This window comes from Girardinichthys multiradiatus, chromosome 8 (genome assembly GCF_021462225.1).
Source record: "Girardinichthys multiradiatus isolate DD_20200921_A chromosome 8, DD_fGirMul_XY1, whole genome shotgun sequence".
NCBI classification, from domain to species: Eukaryota; Metazoa; Chordata; class Actinopteri; order Cyprinodontiformes; family Goodeidae; genus Girardinichthys; species Girardinichthys multiradiatus.
The window spans coordinates 25,967,511-25,987,472 of NC_061801.1; the positions used below are offsets into that span (position 1 = coordinate 25,967,511).

The window sequence follows — 19,962 nt, forward strand, 5'->3', positions numbered from 1 at the left end:
ATTTAGTAAATTATAACATTATTTAGAAGGACATTTATTTCAGTAACTCAATTAACCAAATGAAACACATTATATAAATTAAATACACATTTTTTTCAAGCTTTTATTTTTGTTAATTATGATGATTTTCTGCTTACAGCTAAAGGAAACACAACATTTAACATAAAAAAAACACTTTTAATACAAAAATGTGGGCTTAATGAAAGTATATTTCATACCTGTCCAAGGTTATTTTAAAAAAATGAGCCTCATTGGAACACATAATTAATCAAATATGACTGTAGCTCTGAAAACATTATCAAGGATGAGTCTACTTTTAAATTAGCTTAGATAGTCTCTGATAGTAATACTAGCCATAGAAAACTCTTGAGCCTTAAATATTTGGAATACTTTAGCTGATAATGACTCTACATGGTATTTGTTAGGTATGGAAATAGTCCTTCCATTTGTAAGGTTAAAATGCAAAACAGCTGAAACTAGGACAACCCAACAACCACATATGTTAACAGCCTTCACCTAAAATATTTTATCCCAAGGTCTATTTATTTAAATAATAATATCAAGAGACTCATTTCAAGGCCAAACAAGCCACATTCTGTCAGGAAATAACCTTTGGCTTCCTAGTTAACTATAAAACTAGTTGTGGTTAATGAACAACACAAAAATGATCCAACATGGATGACACAAATTCTACTGACAGCCTCATACAGGTCCTTCTCAAAATATTAGCATATTGTGATAAAGTTCATTATTTTCCATAATGTCATGATTAAAATGTAACATTCATATATTTTATATTCATTGCACACTAACTGAAATATTTCAGGTCTTTTATTGTCTTAATACAGATGATTTTGGCATACTGCTCATGAAAACCCAAAATTCCTATCTCACAAATTAGCATATCATTAAAAGGGTCTCTAAACGAGCTATGAACCTAATCATCTGAATCAACGAGTTAACTCTAAACACCTGCAAAAGATTCCTGAGGCCTTTAAAACTCCCAGCCTGGTTCATCACTCAAAGCCCAATCGTGGATAAGACTGCCGACCTGACTGCTGTCCAGAAGGCCACTATTGACACCCTCAAGCAAGAGGGTAAGACACAGAAAGACATTTCTGAACGAATAGGCTGTTCCCAGAGTGCTGTATCAAGGCACCTCAGTGGGAAGGAAAAAGTGTGGCAGAAAACGCTACACAATGAGAAGAGGTGACCGGACCCTGAGGAAGATTGTGGAGAAGGGCCGATTCCAGACCTTGGGGGACCTGCGGAAGCAGTGGACTGAGTCTGGAGTAGAAACATCCAGAGCCACCGTGCACAGGCGTGTGCAGGAAATGGGCTACAGGTGCCGCATTCCCCAGGTCAAGCCACTTTTGAACCAGAAACAGCGACAGAAGCGCCTGACCTGGGCTACAGAGAAGCAGCACTGGACTGTTGCTCAGTGGTCCAAAGTACTTTTTTCGGATGAAAGCAAATTCTGCATGTCATTCAGAAATCAAGGTGCCAGAGTCTGGAGGAAGACTGGGGAGAAGGAAATGCCAAAATGCCAGAAGTCCAGTGTCAAGTACCCACAGTCAGTGATGGGCTGGGGTGCCGTGTCAGCTGCTGGTGTTGGTCCACTGTGTTTTATCAAGGGCAGGGTCAATGCAGCTAGCTATCAGGAGATTTTGGAGCACTTCATGCTTCCATCTGCTGAAAAGCTTTATGGAGATGAAGATTTCATTTTTCAGCACGACCTGGCACCTGCTCACAGTGCCAAAACCACTGGTAAATGGTTTACTGACCATGGTATCACTGTGCTCAATTGGCCTGCCAACTCTCCTGACCTGAACCCCATAGAGAATCTGTGGGATATTGTGAAGAGAACGTTGAGAGACTCAAGACCCAACACTCTGGATGAGCTAAAGGCCGCTATCGAAGCATCCTGGGCCTCCATAAGACCTCAGCAGTGCCACAGGCTGATTGCCTCCATGCCACGCCGCATTGAAGCAGTAATTTCTGCCAAAGGATTCCCGACCAAGTATTGAGTGCATAACTGTACATGATTATTTGAAGGTTGATGTTTTTTGTATTAAAAACACTTTTCTTTTATTGGTCGGATGAAATATGCTAATTTTGTGAGATAGGAATTTTGGGTTTTCATGAGCTGTATGCCAAAATCATCCATATTAAGACAATAAAAGACCTGAAATATTTCAGTTAGTGTGCAATGAATCTAAAATATATGAATGTTAAATTTTCATCATGACATTATGGAAAATAATGAACTTTATCACAATATGCTAATATTTTGAGAAGGACCTGTACAATCCTGGCTCTGCTGTTGTTTAAAACTCACAAGAAAACTCTAAAACAAATCTATGAATCTTAAGTATTTAAAACCTGATGCATGCCTCCTTTTCTTCATAGCATTATCAAGCCCTACACTTACTAACAAAGTGTCAGTGCTAACACAAATCAGAGAAATAAAGAGCCAGTTCCTCACAATTTAAATGAGATGCTGCTTTCAAAAGTCATTGCACACTGCAAAACACACAGTGCCCTGCAAAAATATTCACACCTTTTCAGATTTTGTGAGGTTAGAAACAATGGCATTTAATAGTAATTTAATGTGATAAAATTGTTGGGTCCAGCCATGGATTACAACATTTAAAGGCCAGTTTGATCTTTTCTGGAATTTTCCAAATAAATCACAGTAACTTACTCCTAACTCAGCCAGGAACAGGAGGAGTAACAGTAGACTTCCTGTGACGTCACTGTTTGAATAAAAACCCCGCGTTCCAACAAACGAACCTCTTTCCATCCGGACAGGAAAGGCACTAATGTCTCTTTGCTGCCAAACAGACATAACTCTTCAAACTGGATCCAAGAGTGTCACACGATCACACGATCATATGGACTAAGTTAAGTACGAATGAATTGCTTTTGTGTAAACAGTATTCATTTGTGATGTTGGACCTCTTGTTTGCTGAATATTGGACCATTTGCACGTTGCTGGACGCCACTATGTCTTTCCAACGTCATCGGCCATTTTGTACCGCAGGATAGTCTGTCCTACAAAACCCAGCGGCCACCGCGGCTGATATGACGGGGCCGTCCCAGGTCTGACGTCACAGGAGGTAATATAGGAAGGCGAACGTTTGAAAGAAGCGCTTTCACGTTGGATACCGGACCAACATCTGAAGCATCTTTCTCTGGAGAAGAAGAGGTCCCACGTGGATTCTTCATTTATTCTCCTTCATTGGCCAACGAAAAATTCATGAAAGAGGTTTCTGGAATAAGAAGGCCAGAAATTTCACTTTGCCGATCGAAGACGTGAGCTTAACACGTAACCAAAAACCATGGAGTTTCAAGGAGACGCAACTTTCCCTCCTTGTTTTGTTCTAGTCGACTGCTGACGGTCAGATCATATTTTTTCCTTTTCGTCAAGGAGGCCAAAAGACGGAGATTGACCACTTTCTTGGAGTTTAACTGCGGACGCGCAGAAACTCTTCACCTCCCTTTTCTCTCTCACTCGCTGCCCCAGAAGGGAGACTTCAACAAGTAAAATCCACCTTTTATTTTTATTTCTTTATTAGGAATAGCATGGGCAGGGTAGAGGAGATTTAGTGCGATGTACAATCGCCACTTATAGTCTATTGTGTTCTGAATTGTATGTGCATGTATTGTTCTTTTGAAACGTGATTACTGTTGTTTTCTGAGGCCGCCGAGTCTCGCAAGATTGTGCTTTTACTGTGCGAACACCTGCGCGCAGGTGGGCTGTGAAACTGGACTGCTATAATAATCTTATGGTGAAAATCAACCATTTTCTTTGTCTTCAACTTTACTGCCTACTGGCTTGCCGCCAAAAGTTTTATTACCCTTTGTCCTCGGGGTTTACAACCTTGCTGGGGGAAAGTTTTATGACTGCCTGCATCTCACTGAGCTACACTTTCTGGCGGGTTGTGCTCCCAAAACTTCGTTCAACACCATATTCCCTTTGTCATATTATCACTTTTGCCATAACTGCTGGTTTGATCCCATACACACCCACAGCTGTTTTTGTTTTATTTCGTTTAGTTAGATATTTTACCCTTTTGTGTAGAACTTTGCATGTTTGATTTGGTGAAGATTATTGAATCGGAATAGCGGGGTGGATCAGGCGGTTGATTCAACAAAGATTCACGTAGATAAAGAGAAGGCGTTTTGCGTTTATTTTGTGCAAGAGTGATTGGTCAGTCAAAATAAGGTTAAAAAGTTCCACACGTTTTGGCAGAAACGGTTGATTAAACAGTGACATCTCTGGTAATAGTTATCAATTATTACTGAGTATTTAACACCAGAAGACATCTCTGGTCTCGATTCATAAATGAGGATTTTTGGTTAAGAAATTAATTTTCTCAAATTAGGATTTTTAATTATAATTATTGATAAATATTAATTAATCAATAATCATAATCCCAACAGGGAATGGGGATAATTATGGTACAAGCATGGCTTGACTTTTATTTCTGAGGCCTACAGAAGCAAACTGTGTTACAGAGAGTTCCTGGCAGAGATCCTGTCTCTACAACGCCGAGTGGAGCAGTTTTCCGTAACGTGCAGTTCAGCCGGGCCAGCAGAACGAGCCGCCCTACCCCACAGCTACGGAGGTTAGCTGCAAGCTATCCTTTAGGGAGCAGTCACAACGCCCAGGACAATTTCTCCTCAGCGGTTCACGTAAGAGGTGGTGTTTGAGCAGAGAAGATTAGAAGATTATACCAATTATTGCCTAAGTTAGTTCCAAGACTAACTTAACTTCATTTCCAGATTCTTCAAGATAATCCTTGGTTCTCAAACATAAATAATATTGCATGGTAATGTTGCTTCACTCTTTCGGTCATGTTTTCAACCATCTTTGATCAACTTGTTTATATTGTACATAGCCCATTAGTCTTCCCTATTCTGTCATTTTGCTTGGTAGTTTAGTTGGATTGTTCTAGTGTAGCAAAGAGTTTGATTGAAATATGTTTGACTTTGAGTTGACTTATTTTTGTTAATAAATTCTTGTATTTTAAGAAATTGTGTGAATTCATTCTGTGTGTGTGCAGAGTTTATGCTGTTCAATAATGCCAGAGCTTGGCTCATCCCTTTCAATTTTGTCCTAATACCATCGCCTTACTGGGCAACCCTTAACAGACTGAATTATTATTTAATAAATATTAAAGTATTAATATTAAGTATAAAATAATATATTCATAATCACAACAAAATGCAAATTAATTACTTGATAAATTACTATGATAAAAATTAAAGACTTCTACAAGCTTTGCAAGTGGGGAAACCCTCAAAATTGGCAGTATATCAAATACTTGTTCTCCCCACTGTAACCCCTCATAAAATAAGTCACTTTTGTAACTAACCCCTTTCAGTCAATAGTCCCCCTGTGTGTACTGTAATCTCAGTATAAACACAGCTGTCCTGCAAAGGCCTCGGAAGTTAGAGAACATTAGTGAACAAACTGCTCCATGAAGATCAAGGAACAAACCAGGCATGAGCATCTGACAGAGCACTGCTCAGTCATCTCAAAATGGAAGGAGTATGACACAACTGCAAATCAACCAAACTGCCTAAGCTGGCAGTTACAGTTAACTCGAGAGGAGCTGCAGAGATCCACAGCTCAGGCCTCTATGAATCTGGCTTTAATGGAGGAAATGGCAGTAAGAAAGGCAGAGGTACTACTTTTGGCTTACCGCAGTGAACATGTGGAAGCGCCTGCTCTTGTCAGATGAAACCATAAGTGAACTTTTTGGTCAACACACAAAACTTTGTGTGGCATAAAGCAGTGTACATCACCATGATGACACAGTAGCAGCATCATGCTGTGGGGAAGCTTTTCCCAGGGACATGAAAACAAACCAGCGTTAATGGGAACATAGATGATGCTAAATACAGGGAAAATTGAAGAAACCCTGATAGAGGCATTAAAAAGTTTGAGACTGGGGAGGAGGTTTCCAGCTCTAAACATGTAGCCAGGACTGGAGAATAGTTTAAATCGTAGCATGTTTGTATGTTAAAATGGTGTAGTCAAAGTCTAGATCCAAATGACATTGAGAATCTGTTTCAAAACTTATCAATGGTTGTTCACAGATGCTCTCCATTCAGTCTGACTGATCTTGTGCAAGGCTGGTAGAGACAAACCCCCAAGGAGTTGCAGCTGTAATTTCAGAAAAACATGATTCTTCAAAGCTCAGGTGTCCAGAATACAAATGCATGCTGCACTTTTCAGACGTTTATTTGTAAAATATTTGCAAAACACATCTAGCATTTTTCTTTTGTGGGTGTAACGTGACAAAATGTGAAGAAGCTCAAGAGATATGAATGCTCTTGCAATGCACCGTAAATCTAGCCTAGTTTGGTTTGGATATCTCTTCTCTTATCTTTGTGACCTGTATTTTATGACGGACCAAGATGGGAATTCCAATAAAATAAGGTCGCAGCATCATTAAGGTCAGGAGGTCATTTAAAATGTACGTGTATAGTGCTGTAAAAGAATAAAGAAGTAAAAAAAAAATGTCATTCTTGTATCTGTAATTAAGTATTGTTTAAATGATCACTTCACAGAATAAAAATAATGATTATTTTGAGCACAGAGAAAACAAAAAACTCAAAGACAGAGAAGGAAGCACAAATCCATTTTTTGATGTTGACTGGTGGTAACAGAACCTTTTTTGTTCTGAGTGCTGCTGGTGTCAAAATAGAGACAGTAGAATGGATTACATGGCATATTGCAACTCGTCTTTTCTCCTTTGTGTTTGTTCTTTTGTAATTTCTCAGTTTCTTTGAATTGGCCTCGCCCATTGTAAGATTCAATATACTGTATGTAGAGTACTGTACCAAAGCTTGATACCAGCGTACATTTCTTTATATTTCACTTCAAGGAGCCAGACTGTCTTGGAATCTCTTGGCTGGTCTTAATTAATAATGTTTTAGGCTTTCTTTCAGGCCTTGTAAGATTATTCTTTGGAGATCTGCTACTTTTTTTTTAGTTCAGCTTTAGACCTGAACATGACATCATATTGGACAGTGTCCACTTGGTGGTGAGAAAAATGTCACAGATCCAGCTGTTTCAAACGTTTTCATTAGTCTCATTATTTCTTTGTCTATAAATATAGATGAGCAGAGTAGCTATTTTTTGTAGCGATTTCCTGGAACAGACATCTGTCTGACTTGCATGACATGTTTTGTTGTCATTAAAGTAAGTCATACATTACTAATTCAAAGTTCCTAAATCAAAACTTACTGATTAGCCTAATAAAGTAAATATAAATTAAAAAGACTTGCTTTAGTTGGAAAGTGTGCCACTAATTGTGGCACCAATGATTTTGTTAAAAATATTTATATTCTCCACTGAATAAATGTGCTGAAATGAAATTTTGTATTTAAAAAAAATCTTAGTATGAAAATTATTTCGAGGCTTTTTCAACATCTTCATCAGGGTGGCAACAAACATGTAAGGGCTTAGAAAACAATTGAACTCTTTGGTTTGCACACTCTAGCAGAATTTCAAAGGTTTTGGGGGGTGATTTTTTTAACTGAAGGATTCTCTAGAAAAAAAGTTTTTTTTTACCTTTTTCAAGATGCAAAATCAGGAGTGATGATACAAAAATGCAACTTTATGACAACAACCATCATTGCTTCATTTGAAGAGGAAATAGCAAGGCCTGAGAGTAAATGTACACCATTCTTACTCTAAAACATGGAGGATGATATTTTGGGGATGTGAGAGCTATAAGGGAGCAGGAAAGGGAGTCAAAATGTATGACAAGATCTATTCAGCAAGTTATTCGAAAATACTGGAGGAAAATTTGCACTCATGAGCCTGCAAGCTTTGCATGGGAATGACCTGGACATTCCAGTAGGACAATAATCCAGAACACAAGGTCAAGTTGACCTGTCATTGGTTAAAGTACTAAAAAGAGAAGGTTCAGATATATTCATGTCAGTCTCCAGAACTGAATATAAACTTTAGGGGGATTTTAAAAATGCAGGATAGGTAACTCCATCTAAAGATTTAAAAGAACTGGAAGCGTTTTCTCAAGAGCAATGGGCCATTTTACTAACTGAGAAAATAAAGTGCCTCATCCGTGAGTATAAAAAAAGACTTCAAGCTGTTGTCAATGTGAAAGGGTACCCCACCTTTAACATATTACACAGCACACAATATTAGGAAATAGGTCATAAACTTTTGATAAGTTTTAGTTTTATCATTCATATTCTCTGAATACATGACCAAAAAATCTGAAATTCTGCCTGGGCATGTAAGCCTTTTATTTTGAGGGGGGGAGATTTACATAATTCTTCTAAATATCTGATGCTTTCTCATGTGTTGAAAAATTATAATTTTTTCCTAGATTGACTTCTTAGTTTTGCACAATTCAATTAAATTCTGTTTATTTATATAGCGCCAGTTCACAACACGTCACCTCAAGGCACTTTACAAAGTCAATACAATCAAATCATTCATATTAAAATCAATCAGTTTCCAAGTCAAGTACATTCCAATTAATCCTAGTTATCAAACAGGTCAGTCATATTCAGTTTATTATTAAAATTCTGAAGCCGACGAATACAAGTATTCAAATTGGTTAAAAAGTTTTCTATCTAAGGAAACCCAGCAGATTGCATCAAGTCAGTGACTTGCAGCATTCATTCCTCCTGGATGAGGATGTAGAGACAGTGGACAGTCGCTTGCATTGTGTCCCTGACTTTGCAGCAATCCCTCATACTGAGCATGCATGTAGCGGCAGTGGAGAGGAAAACTCTCTTTTAACAGGAAAAACCTCCTGCAGAACCAGACTCAGTGTGAGCGGCCATCTGCAAGGACCGACTGACTCAGGAATACTTTCTATGTGAGAGAAAAATAAAACGTTAAAGGCAATAGTACCTTCTTCAGTGGCTTCATCTAGGAGAACAACAGCTAAGCAAAAAAGCTCTAAGCCAGTTTTCAAGTCTAGAGTATGAAAGAGAGCACATACAGTTAGTCACAGTAGAATCTCAGCCAGTAGCTATGCCTAGGAGAAAGAGGGTTAAACACTTCAGCAACTCAGTTAATGCAGAAATAACTTTCTTACTTCTTTTTCTGCTAATTTACCAGCATAAAAAGGCTTCATTTGTGATGCAGGTGAACAGCTTTACAGAGAAACGTCAGTGCACTAGTTTTTGCAGTGAAACCTTGTCTTTGACAACTTTGGCTCATGTTGTCTAACCTCAGTTATTTTTCCCCTTGCTGTGATGTCATGCAATGTGTAGGTGTTCTTTAAAGGTCAAGACAGGCTTGCTTTCTAGTCTGATTTATTCATAACAGTTTGTTACTTATAATGCCTTTCATTGCTGATTCATTTTGCCAATTTCAGTTTGGCAGTTAATCATGCTACAACTTTCTACTTACAAGACACAGACATAAAATTCCATATTTGTTTCCTGCTTTCTTTATGTGCATTCACAAGTAGGATCAAAGTGGTTTAAACATTTACATTACACTGATGTAATGCCCGTTAGTGAAGCATAATGATAAGAAATTCTGCATGTCGGGAAGTCCTTTTACAAGTCTCATGGAAGAGGTTGTGGACTTACTGTCTCCCCAGCTGAGGACAAAGCTTCCTTATTATTTTCATAGAAAAGGTGAGGTCTGCACAACACCTCCATAGTCTAATAAATGCTTGTCAGCATAGAGTCATGCATTGTCCCAAACCAGCTCTTCTACCCGGTTAAGAGGAAATGCACAAATCATTTATCAAAGTACGCACCGTTGTTGAAGTAATGTTTGAAATGTGGGGTTTATTTGTTTCTGTGCTGTTACAGTGTGCTGTATTGTTGCATAACTTTTAAAGCAGAACTTTTCTGATTGGTACCCATCCTGACACAAAAATCTACCATTTTTGTAACACCTGAAGTGTTGTAATGTGATTTCTTGTCACACTGTGTTGACTAACAGCTTCTCTCATCTGTTTCTGCTTTTTTGTTTTTATAATTTCCTTCAAAAAAAGGGGTTAAGACACAGGAACAACTCTTCACTGAATGTTGCAAAAGCGTTAAATGTCTCTGATATCTGGCATTTTCTGCCAAGAAGACAGTATGGGCCTGCTGTTAGCTGATAGTATGTATGTTAGACTTAGATAAAAGAATATTGTCACACACGGTCACTTTTACTGAGTTTATCTGCAACAGTTAAGGAGATTTTTTATTACATCTGGTTGTAAGACGTGCAGCAAGTGTTCCTGCTTTATGGGTCTATACAGTAAAAGGCTGTAGGTTTAGCCCATATATTTAACAGTAATAACATCTATCATATTATCTGGTAAAGGTTTTTAAATTATTACAGTTAAACTGTTATATATCTATAGTTTACACTTCCTTAACAGAAGCACAAAGAAAAAACCCATGATTAAAAATGTTATCTTTAAGGAAAAACATACACTATATTGCTATATTGCCATTTCTCTGTTTACCTTTACATGTTCATGAACTTTGATGACATCCTTTTCTTAATCTATGAGGTCCAATTCATCGATGGACCCATCGTTGCCAGTAATAGCAACTTTAACTATTCTGTAAACATCGTCCACAAGGTTTTAGAATGTGTTCATAGTTAGATGAGGAACCCAGAATTGCAGCCTCTGCTCTAACTCATCCCAAAGGTGTTAAAGGTTGAGGTCAGGACGTAGAGATATACCCTTTCTACAGAAAACGTGACTTTTCTTGGTCTGAACATTTATTTCCAGTTGCAGGATGACATTTATTGTGTTTATCCAATTTGGGTCATGTTGGCCAAAATGTTACTATAGTGAGATTTAGACATTTGTTAGGCTACTATTTTTACTTTTTCATTTCTGTGTTTTGTATACTGTTTATCTCTTGCCATAGAAAGTACTGTGATAATTGTGTTATTTTTCTGTACAGCGTTATTGTTGGAGCTAGGGCCACCAACTACTTTGTATAATATCTTTTTTTTCCATAGATAGTACTGCTGGCTCAGTGCTTCTATGTTTAGCTGTGTCTCTGCTGTTCACACCCACTGAGAAAGCTGATGCTTCCAGATAACTTTTTGTACTCTTTTTTTTCTGTGGAAAGTACAGTCATTAGTAAATTTAGTTACTAAAATAAATTAACTTTTAATTAAAATTCTAATTCACCGAATAGGTCTGTACTCCAGGCCCAGTATTTATGTCATTAGCGGTCCTATTTTTCAAGACAGGTATTTTCTGATGGAGATGCTGCTGCCATCCACTTTGTGTACTGTCTTTTTTATATAAAAAGTACTCTAGATTCTATGCTTCTTTGTTTAACCATGTCTCATTCCTTGATAGATCCACTGACAAAGTTATGAATGCCAAATCATTTTGTGTACCCTTTTTTTTACATAGACAGTACTCCTAGCCCAGTGGTCCTTTCTTTAGCCATGTTTTTTCCAATCGGTGTACTTCTGGCCCAGAATTTCTTTGTCAAACTGTGTTTTTTTTCTGGTTGGAGCCATTGACAATATTATTACAGTCAGCTTTATTTGCTCTCAGAGCCATCATGCTTTTAGGTTGTTGGACTCATTGTTTTGTCTTACACAAAAAGTCCACCTGGATTTGTATTTCTCAAAGTTATCATATTAAAATTCAAAACCTGCAGTCAAAAGACCAATTTTACCTGTGTTTTTCCGCATTATTCATTTAACTCGATGGCAACCAAGGTTGGGTGACTTTGGTTTGTTTTGTTTTAAACGTTGTCATAGTGTGCAATGGCAACATCAGCATGAGAAAGCTATTGTATGCACAGTAAAGGCATCCTGAACCAAAAAACACACGTACAATGCTTTTCAAGGTAAGATTATGTTTGACTGTAAGTCTATTTTCTGTCTTCCTCATTACACAACTCTCACAAATGCAGTTTTATTTACTCATGTCTGTGAGTCACATTTTATTGTATGCAGCACAGGATTTTTGTTTTGTTAAAATGCTAAATAAAACACGAGGCAGCTCTATTTTGGATACTTTGAGTTTAAATATTACTTGGATTTCTTATGTTTATTTTATCAAAATTGAACTGTTTATGCTGTTTATTGTTTATTTTAGTAGTTTCTGTGTTGTTCTAATGAAGGCCTACCTTTTGCACTAACATTTGTAAATTATACTGAAGCAAAGAAAAAGAGGCTTTTTCCAAAACCTAATGTCCCTCTTTTCCTCGGGCCTTATGGTTTTTATCTAGTAATATAAGTTCATAAGGTGTGATTGCAGCTGTAGGATAAGGGTCATCAGAAACAAATTACACAGTGAAAATGGATTTTCAAAGTTATTAATTATATTGCATTAAAACATAATTAAAACATTATTCAAATATGTTAAAATGAACATTTAGGCTAGAAACTGATTCAAGATGGTTCATTCAATTTTTGTTCTCATTCTTTGTGTGTTGCGTTATAAAAAAAATAAAGCTGATACGTTTACAAGGGTTGCATCATGAATGGCTATATCAACAAAGTCAAAGTTAATAACTCTAAAAAATAGGTGTGATTGAGGAAGTTTCTGTGTATTCGAGCAGAATTTTTGCTTTAGCTAGTTTAGCGACAGTGCTAATGCTAAACTTGCTGCTTGCGGCTATCTTGCATTTGAATTAATATAAAAAGTTAGTATACAGTTTTATAGATAAGCGAATTAAAAAAATGCTAAACTCAAACTGACAAGCAACCAAAGCTTGTTAACCCTATAGCAGTCGTTGCCAATGAATGGCACATCTTAGCTGTGTTTGTGACTTTGTTAGAATAGATTGTCTAAATTTATTAGAACTAAAACCATACGAGCAAAATGATCTTACTACTTTGTTAAAATTTAACAAATTTACATGAGTTGAGATAAGTACAGTTTTAAAAGTGGCTGGAATTTTAAAAAATCTATTTGTCCGTTTTAGTTGTTAAACTTTTATGATTTCCACTCAGAAACATTTAATATAATCTACCCAAATGAAATAACTGTTACACAATTTTTACTTGTTGAATTCTGTTTATTTTATTAGTGCACCACTCATTTCTTCAGGCATTTGTGGAATTTATGTCCTAATTTAATATGCCATAATACAACTGCAGCTATATGATCAATGCTGTGAGAAAATAATTTGAAATAAACAAATCTCTATTATCTCTCATCATCTAAAGTGTTCATCCCCAGATCTTAGTGTTAGTATGTTTGTAGCTCTTTCTGACCTACTGTTACAATAGCACCTGTTGTGCTATTGTTTATAGGTTTCTAGATAAAATCATTAGTCTTATCAGTTGACCAGAAGCTGTAACTGATCAGCTCAAAACGGCGTTTTGTGCAACACATTGATACGGAAGAAGGAAATGCATTTCCTGACAGTAGCCTCATCAGCTCATCCCCTAAAAGGGGCAAGGCCTTGGGATAATCCACTGAATATAAGGAGGGCCACAGTGTTAAACACAGCATCACAACCTCCAGATCTCAAAGAGCATCTTAACAAGCCACAGAAGCCATCACAGACACAGGTAGAAAGATTTATTTTAATCCACAGAGAAAATGGTTCTAATTTTGATGCATTTCTTTAACCTACTAACTTTATTTGGATGTTCTGTTTTTAGAGATGCTTCTCTCTGTTATTTTTATCCTGGGCCTTAGCCTGGTGCCAGGCAACTCTAAACCTACAGGTAAATCTCTTACAAGACAGCTTTTTTTACACGTTTGCTCTTTTAATACATGACATTGAAATTATTTAACTTATTTTTCAGGGGAAAGACTCGGCAGTCCTTTTCTCCAGCAATGCTTTGACGAAGCAAAAAAAATCGTAGATGACGCATACAAGTACTCCAGAGAGGAGTGAGTTCATCATGCTTAATTATATAGAATGAGAAGCTGTATTTTTCTGCACAGCTCAGAATTTCTTGTTCAACTCAGAAACATTGCCATCCTCTGTCCTACAGGAGCCTCAGAAGGGTCCGCAGGGACCAGGTGAAGCCGCATGATGCTCTTCGTCTTCTCAAGCAGCCCCGTGGTGACACTCGTTCAGCTGTGCGTTCTGCTGACTACATGGCACAGACTCTCCGTTTGGTCCAGGAGAAAGTACATCGTGTGCACAAGCGCTCCCTGAACGCAACAGGTCAGACACAGTCACAGCTAAGTCTTTCATTTTCTGGTTAGGAGTCTCGTATGTACTGTTTACCGATGTGATTTAAAATCTATCAGGAAACATGGATCTTTGATCTGTTTCTTTCAGATTTGCTCACAGACCAAGATATGAGAGAACTTGCAAGGATAACTGGATGTGAGGCTCGAATGAGGAATCCATCATGTCACACCACACCAAATATCAACAAGTATCGCACAGCCACCAGTGTCTGCAACAACCTGTACGTTTTAACCCGGAATAAAAATTTTCTTTAATTTAAAACATCAGTTTTCCATACTAATTGATCGGCTATCTTAATAACTTGTTCCTATGACTAAATGTAGAGTTTGTTTCTGCAAAGCATTATTTTAAGAAGTTCCTTTTTGGACCGATTAGATGAACTTACTTTCTAGAGAGCTGCTTGTGAAATGCAGATGAACATCTTTCTCCATGCACCACAAAAGATGTGTTCACTTCTGTGGGATTTCAAAAGCACCATTTCCAAACTTGAACCTTCTACATCTGTTTTGTAGAAATAACCCTCGCCTTGGAGCTTCTAACACCCCATTCACCCGCTGGCTGCCCTCTGAGTACGACGACTGCATCTCCCAACCAAAAGGATGGGACAGAAACCGCAAATTCAACAACTTCTTGCTCCCTCTGGTACCACCTAAGTTTCCAAAGTCTTGATTCATTTAGTCAAATCTTTGTTTTAGGTTTAAAAATTAAATACCTTGCTCCACCCTTTCAGGTGCGACAGGTGTCCAACAACATCCTGAGCACAACAGACGCAGGCATTGTCAACGACACAGAGTACACTCACATGGTGACCTTGTTTGGCCAGTGGAACGATCATGACCTGACCTTTACGCCATTCTCGCCCAGCATACGCTCCTTTAGTAGCGGGCTGAACTGCGATGAGAGTTGCGAGCACAGTGAACCATGCATTCCTATCCCGGTTGGTATCAAAATTCAAACCAAATTGTAAAACTTTGCTTTCACCCTTCTGTTCATTTACTCAAAACTCATGCTTTTCATACAATCAGATCCCCCCTGGAGACCCCCGAATTCCCTCCCGCCCAGACACCTGCATCCCTGCCTTTAGATCTGCCCCTGCCTGCGGAACGGGTTACTCTGCATTTAATTTCGGTGGAGAACCCAGCAAGAGGGAGCAGATCAATTCACTGACGGCCTTTCTGGATCTGGGGCAGGTGTATGGCTCTGATGAGAAGCTTGCTCTGAACCTTCGCAACCTCACAAGCAATGATGGCCTGCTGCGCGTCAACACTGAATTCAGGGACAACGGTCGTGAACTGTTGCCATTCCACTCCCTGCAGGTGCAAATGTGTGCCACCCGCAGAAGAGTCACCAATGATACCAATGCCAGGGAGGTGCCCTGTTTTATTGCAGGTTTGTGACATTCTAAAAGGAAATGTAAGTTTATTTAGTAAATTTGACAGCTAAAAGACAAAATTTGTTACATTTCAAAATATTTTTAAAATCCACTCACTCAACTAAATAATTTAAATTCCAACAAATTTTAATGATCATTTGCTCATCTGGAGCATGAAAACAAATTTGAATTTATTATTAATTAAGGCATAAAACTTTAATGAAACAAACAAAAACGAGGTAATACTTAAACCGTTATTGACAACCAATAAAAAAAAAAGGGATAATAAACATGCCTCCTGATAACCACATCTGATGTGGTGTTTATTGGCAACCACTACCTCAGGGTTAAGAAGCTCAGCCTGCTAGGATGTATGACTTTAGCATTAGCACTTTTACTAATATTACTAAATCAGTTATAACGTTTTTCTCATTCAGCAAGAAAATTAAAACTGCCGAATAAAGCAAACCCCACTAGTGCACATTTCAAGATCCATTCATCTCTAATGTTTAAAATTAATTAAACGCATTATCCAAAAATTCTAGATATGCGTCATTTGCAGCTCATGATGTCTTCCTAAGGTGCTTCCAAAAGAAAAATGTCAGCAGAAAATGAACTGTGGCTGTATTTCTGTGCAGGTGATGCCCGCGTGGACGAGAACATCGCCCTGACATCCATCCACACCCTGTTCATGCGTGAACACAACCGTTTGGCTCGTCAGCTGAAGAGGCTGAACCCACAATGGGACAGTGAGACACTCTACCAAGAGGCCCGTAAGATCATGGGTGCTTACACCCAGGTAATAGAACCCAAGAGTCAATGAGGATTCACATTTTCCCCAAACCCTGTGTTGTTTACTCATATGCTGTGTTTTTTTTTTTTTTATGTCAGCTGTTTGTATTGAGGGACTATCTGCCTCACATTGTGGGTCCTGATACGATGAGCAGACTGCTCGGACCTTACCGTGGCTACAACAGCAATGTTGACCCCAGCATCGCGAATGTCTTTGCTACGGCAGCTTACCGTTTCGCTCACCTGGCAATCCAGCCAGTTTTGTTCCGACTGGATGCAAACTACAAAGAGCACCCTCAGTTCCCCAGTGTCTCCCTGTACAGAGCTTTCTTCACTCCCTGGAGAATCATCTTTGAGGGTGTGCAGCACAGAGATATTGTCAGCAATCCTGTCATTGTGTTTTAGGATGAAACCATAATTGTTTTCTTAACACTCTCCAGGTGGAGTTGACCCTCTGCTGCGTGGTCTGTTAGGCCGTCCTGCTAAACTGGGCACCCAGGACCACATGATGGTGGACGCTCTGAGGGAGAGGTTGTTCCAGTTTGTCCAGCACCTGGCTCTGGACCTGGGTTCTCTGAACATGCAGAGGGGTCGTGATCATGGCCTGCCTGGTACGTGGTTTACTTATTCTACCCTCTAGCCGGGAATCTAAACCTGGAATCTGACTCAATCCTCAAAGATCTAATTCTTCACTGTCTTTTAATTTAATAAATGTTTCTTGTTAAGTATATGCCCACTATTTTAAACAATAACCAGACAAATCAAAATGTCTTCAACAATATAATTTAGTGATGGTTAAATTTTGGTTAAACAAATTGTATTTTTTTAATGTGATTCATAAATAAAATGGATTTGAATTTGGATTTGGATCATTTCATATGAACAGCAGCCTTATCCATAACCCACCAAGTTTTCATTGAAAATGGGAAAACCTTAGTCACCTTTTTGAAGTCATTAACTTTATTAGTCTTACTCAGCAAAACTAACTAACTAAAGCCATATTTTTTTCATTACATACTGAAAAGCACCGAACATTTCTATTTGCCTTTGTTAACATTTTACACTTCGGCTAGTGCCCAAATAATCCTAAATGGGCATCACATCTGAGCCCGCTGATGCTTTCAGCAACACAAACCGTCTGGGACGTCTGGTCCCAAATGGGATTATTTGTCATAAAGAGAAGGCTGTCCACTTTTTATGTATTAATTTACTGTCTGTACTAAACTGAACTGATTATTGACATCATAAATATTACTGCACATCAATGACCTATGTTGAATTGCACCGATAACATAAATTAATATATAATTTTATTGGAAAAACGTTACTTTTTTCTTAATATTCCTTAATTTTCTCATCCTCGTGTTGACTACTACTTCAGGCTACAATGCATGGCGCAGGTTCTGTGGTCTGTCCCAGCCCCGCAACCAGGCAGAGCTGGCTCAAGTTTTGATGAATGCTGACCTGGCTCGTAAGATGCTGGAGCTCTATGGGTCACCCGAAAATATCGATGTGTGGCTTGGAGGCGTCGCAGAGCCATTTGTGCCTGGCGGCCGTGTAGGGCCTCTGTTCGCCTGCCTTATTGCAACTCAGTTCCAGAAGATCCGTCAGGGTGACAGGTCAGTAAATCAGTGTATGAGTCATTGAGAACCCACGTTTAGGTTACCTAAATTTAATCATTAATCCGAATTATGGAAAATTTCAGGCTTTGGTACGAGAGCCCCGGCGTGTTTACACAAAGGCAGAGGCAGGCTTTGTCCGCTGTTACACTCTCCAGAGTCATCTGTGACAACACTGGCATCACATCTGTGCCCACTGATGCTTTCAGCACCAAAACCCGTCTGGTACAGTGCTCCACTCTGCGTCGCCTGGATCTGTCTGCATGGAGGGAGACACCCTCTGGCTTTGGTGAGATAGCAATCTATTTTATCTCAGCACAGTTTTACATGATGTGTTTGGTGTGTTTGTTTGTAATCATGTGTTTAAAATGTGTTGTTTTGTTTGATGTTACAGCACTATCCAGTGACAGAGAGGTCAGTGTCACCTTTATAACTAAAATCGTGTAATTCTTTTGTCAAAATAAAGCTGGAATATTTTAAGACTGAAAGACTTAGTTTGATTTTTGTATGATATCCTTTTGATAAACAGGACATAACTCAAACAGATGAACTCAACAATTTGGATCCTCTGGACCCCCAGGACCCTCAGTATCTCCAGGACCCCTTAGACCCTCTGAACCCTGTAGACCTTCAGGATCCTGTGGACCTCCAGGACCCTCTGGATCTGCAAGACTCCATGGAAGTCGAGACCAATGAGGTAGTTTATTCTGAGTAACTTAAAAGTTAACTGTATTAATCAGAAACCCTTCCAGTCCCCTGTTTTGATGCGATCTTGTAACTGATCTCATTTTCTCATTAAATTGTTAATTTAAGACAGCAGCTTATTTGTAATTTCTTTGCTAGCCTTGATTTGTTTTTTCTTCAGGAAGGGTTCAAATTTGGATAATTATGTGCTAACAGTACTTTGCTCATTTCATTCTCTCTGACACAATTTATGTTTCTCCTCAGATCCAATAAGAACATACAGCCTAAAAAGCCCACCAACCTTCAAACATCAGTGCAATACAGCTGCAGTCTGTTTTTGTTTTTTTGGGGGGGTTTTTCCCTTACACAGTCCATCCCCGGAGAGATTCATTTGTTTCAGTTGTAAACAACAGACAAAACCAACACAGCACTCCAACAAGCCTGTTTATGTTCCTCAGTTGTTGGCTCAACACTTCTTCCATTGCAGCACAAAGTTGGGACCACAATGAAAATGTTCAAGCTGGCCATCAGCATCTCTTTCTCAAGACATTTGTTCTTCACTGTAGGGCACAAATACACCTTCTCCAGGCCAAAGTGACAGCTTAAAAAAACAGTGACCTGTGGGCTTTAAAATCTGTTTACATCAGTTAACTTCAGCAGCAGAAGACCAGATAAAGACAAACCATACAACTGTATCCTCATTTTACTCTTCACTGTATGAATATGGTATTTTTGTTATTTTTATCTAAATAAGCAGGGGTTTTAATTGAACAAATCTGTTTCACTCTGTTACAGCTTACATTAATTAAAAATAGCATTTGGCCGATTTCGATGGAATTAACCAGTATTAAATTATGAATATATTATGCACTAATAAATTGTACCTTAAAAATGTGTTATGCTTTGTCTGCCAATATTTTTGTTTTACTGCAACTTTGTTGTTTTAGATTGAATGTTGCATTCAATAAAGCAATTGAGCAATCACTCTATTTCTGACTGTCTATTACTGGTTCATTGCAAAGTAAAAATAATGCTTTTTAAAAGTAAAAAGAGCTGCAAACTGTCTAAAAACAGAACTCAAAGATGTTAATTGTCAAGTGGCCTCCACATTTATTAGCACGTCTTTTAAAGTTATGTGAAAAAAAAACTTCAAAAACAAAGTCATCTTATTTTGCAGCAGCATAATCTCACGCTGAAAATTATAGAAAAATCCACCCTTTAATTTGAGCACATTTGTTCAGTTGGGGGTAAAACGGTTGAGAAAAATAGCCTTTTACATAATCTCAACTTTCACACTCATTGGCACCCCAAACATTTGTAATGTACAACTTCCCATGTCCCTGGAGGATCAAT

General features: G+C 38.3%; 1 protein-coding gene across 1 annotated transcript; it reads left to right on the top strand.

Annotated features, from left to right (window-relative positions):
- The first annotated feature begins 13,408 nt into the window (after nt 1-13,408).
- mpx (myeloid-specific peroxidase) lies at nt 13,409-19,598 on the top strand. The gene is made up of 16 exons (XM_047371745.1): nt 13,409-13,504; nt 13,598-13,663; nt 13,745-13,832; nt 13,937-14,112; nt 14,230-14,362; nt 14,655-14,784; nt 14,873-15,079; nt 15,168-15,531; nt 16,153-16,313; nt 16,406-16,664; nt 16,747-16,917; nt 17,688-17,925; nt 18,012-18,214; nt 18,320-18,339; nt 18,455-18,622; nt 18,874-19,598. The coding sequence occupies exons 2-16, from the start codon at nt 13,600-13,602 to the stop codon at nt 18,880-18,882; spliced, it is 2,391 nt and encodes a 796-aa protein (XP_047227701.1). The 5' UTR covers nt 13,409-13,504; nt 13,598-13,599; the 3' UTR covers nt 18,883-19,598.
- The last annotated feature ends 364 nt before the right edge of the window (nt 19,599-19,962 follow it).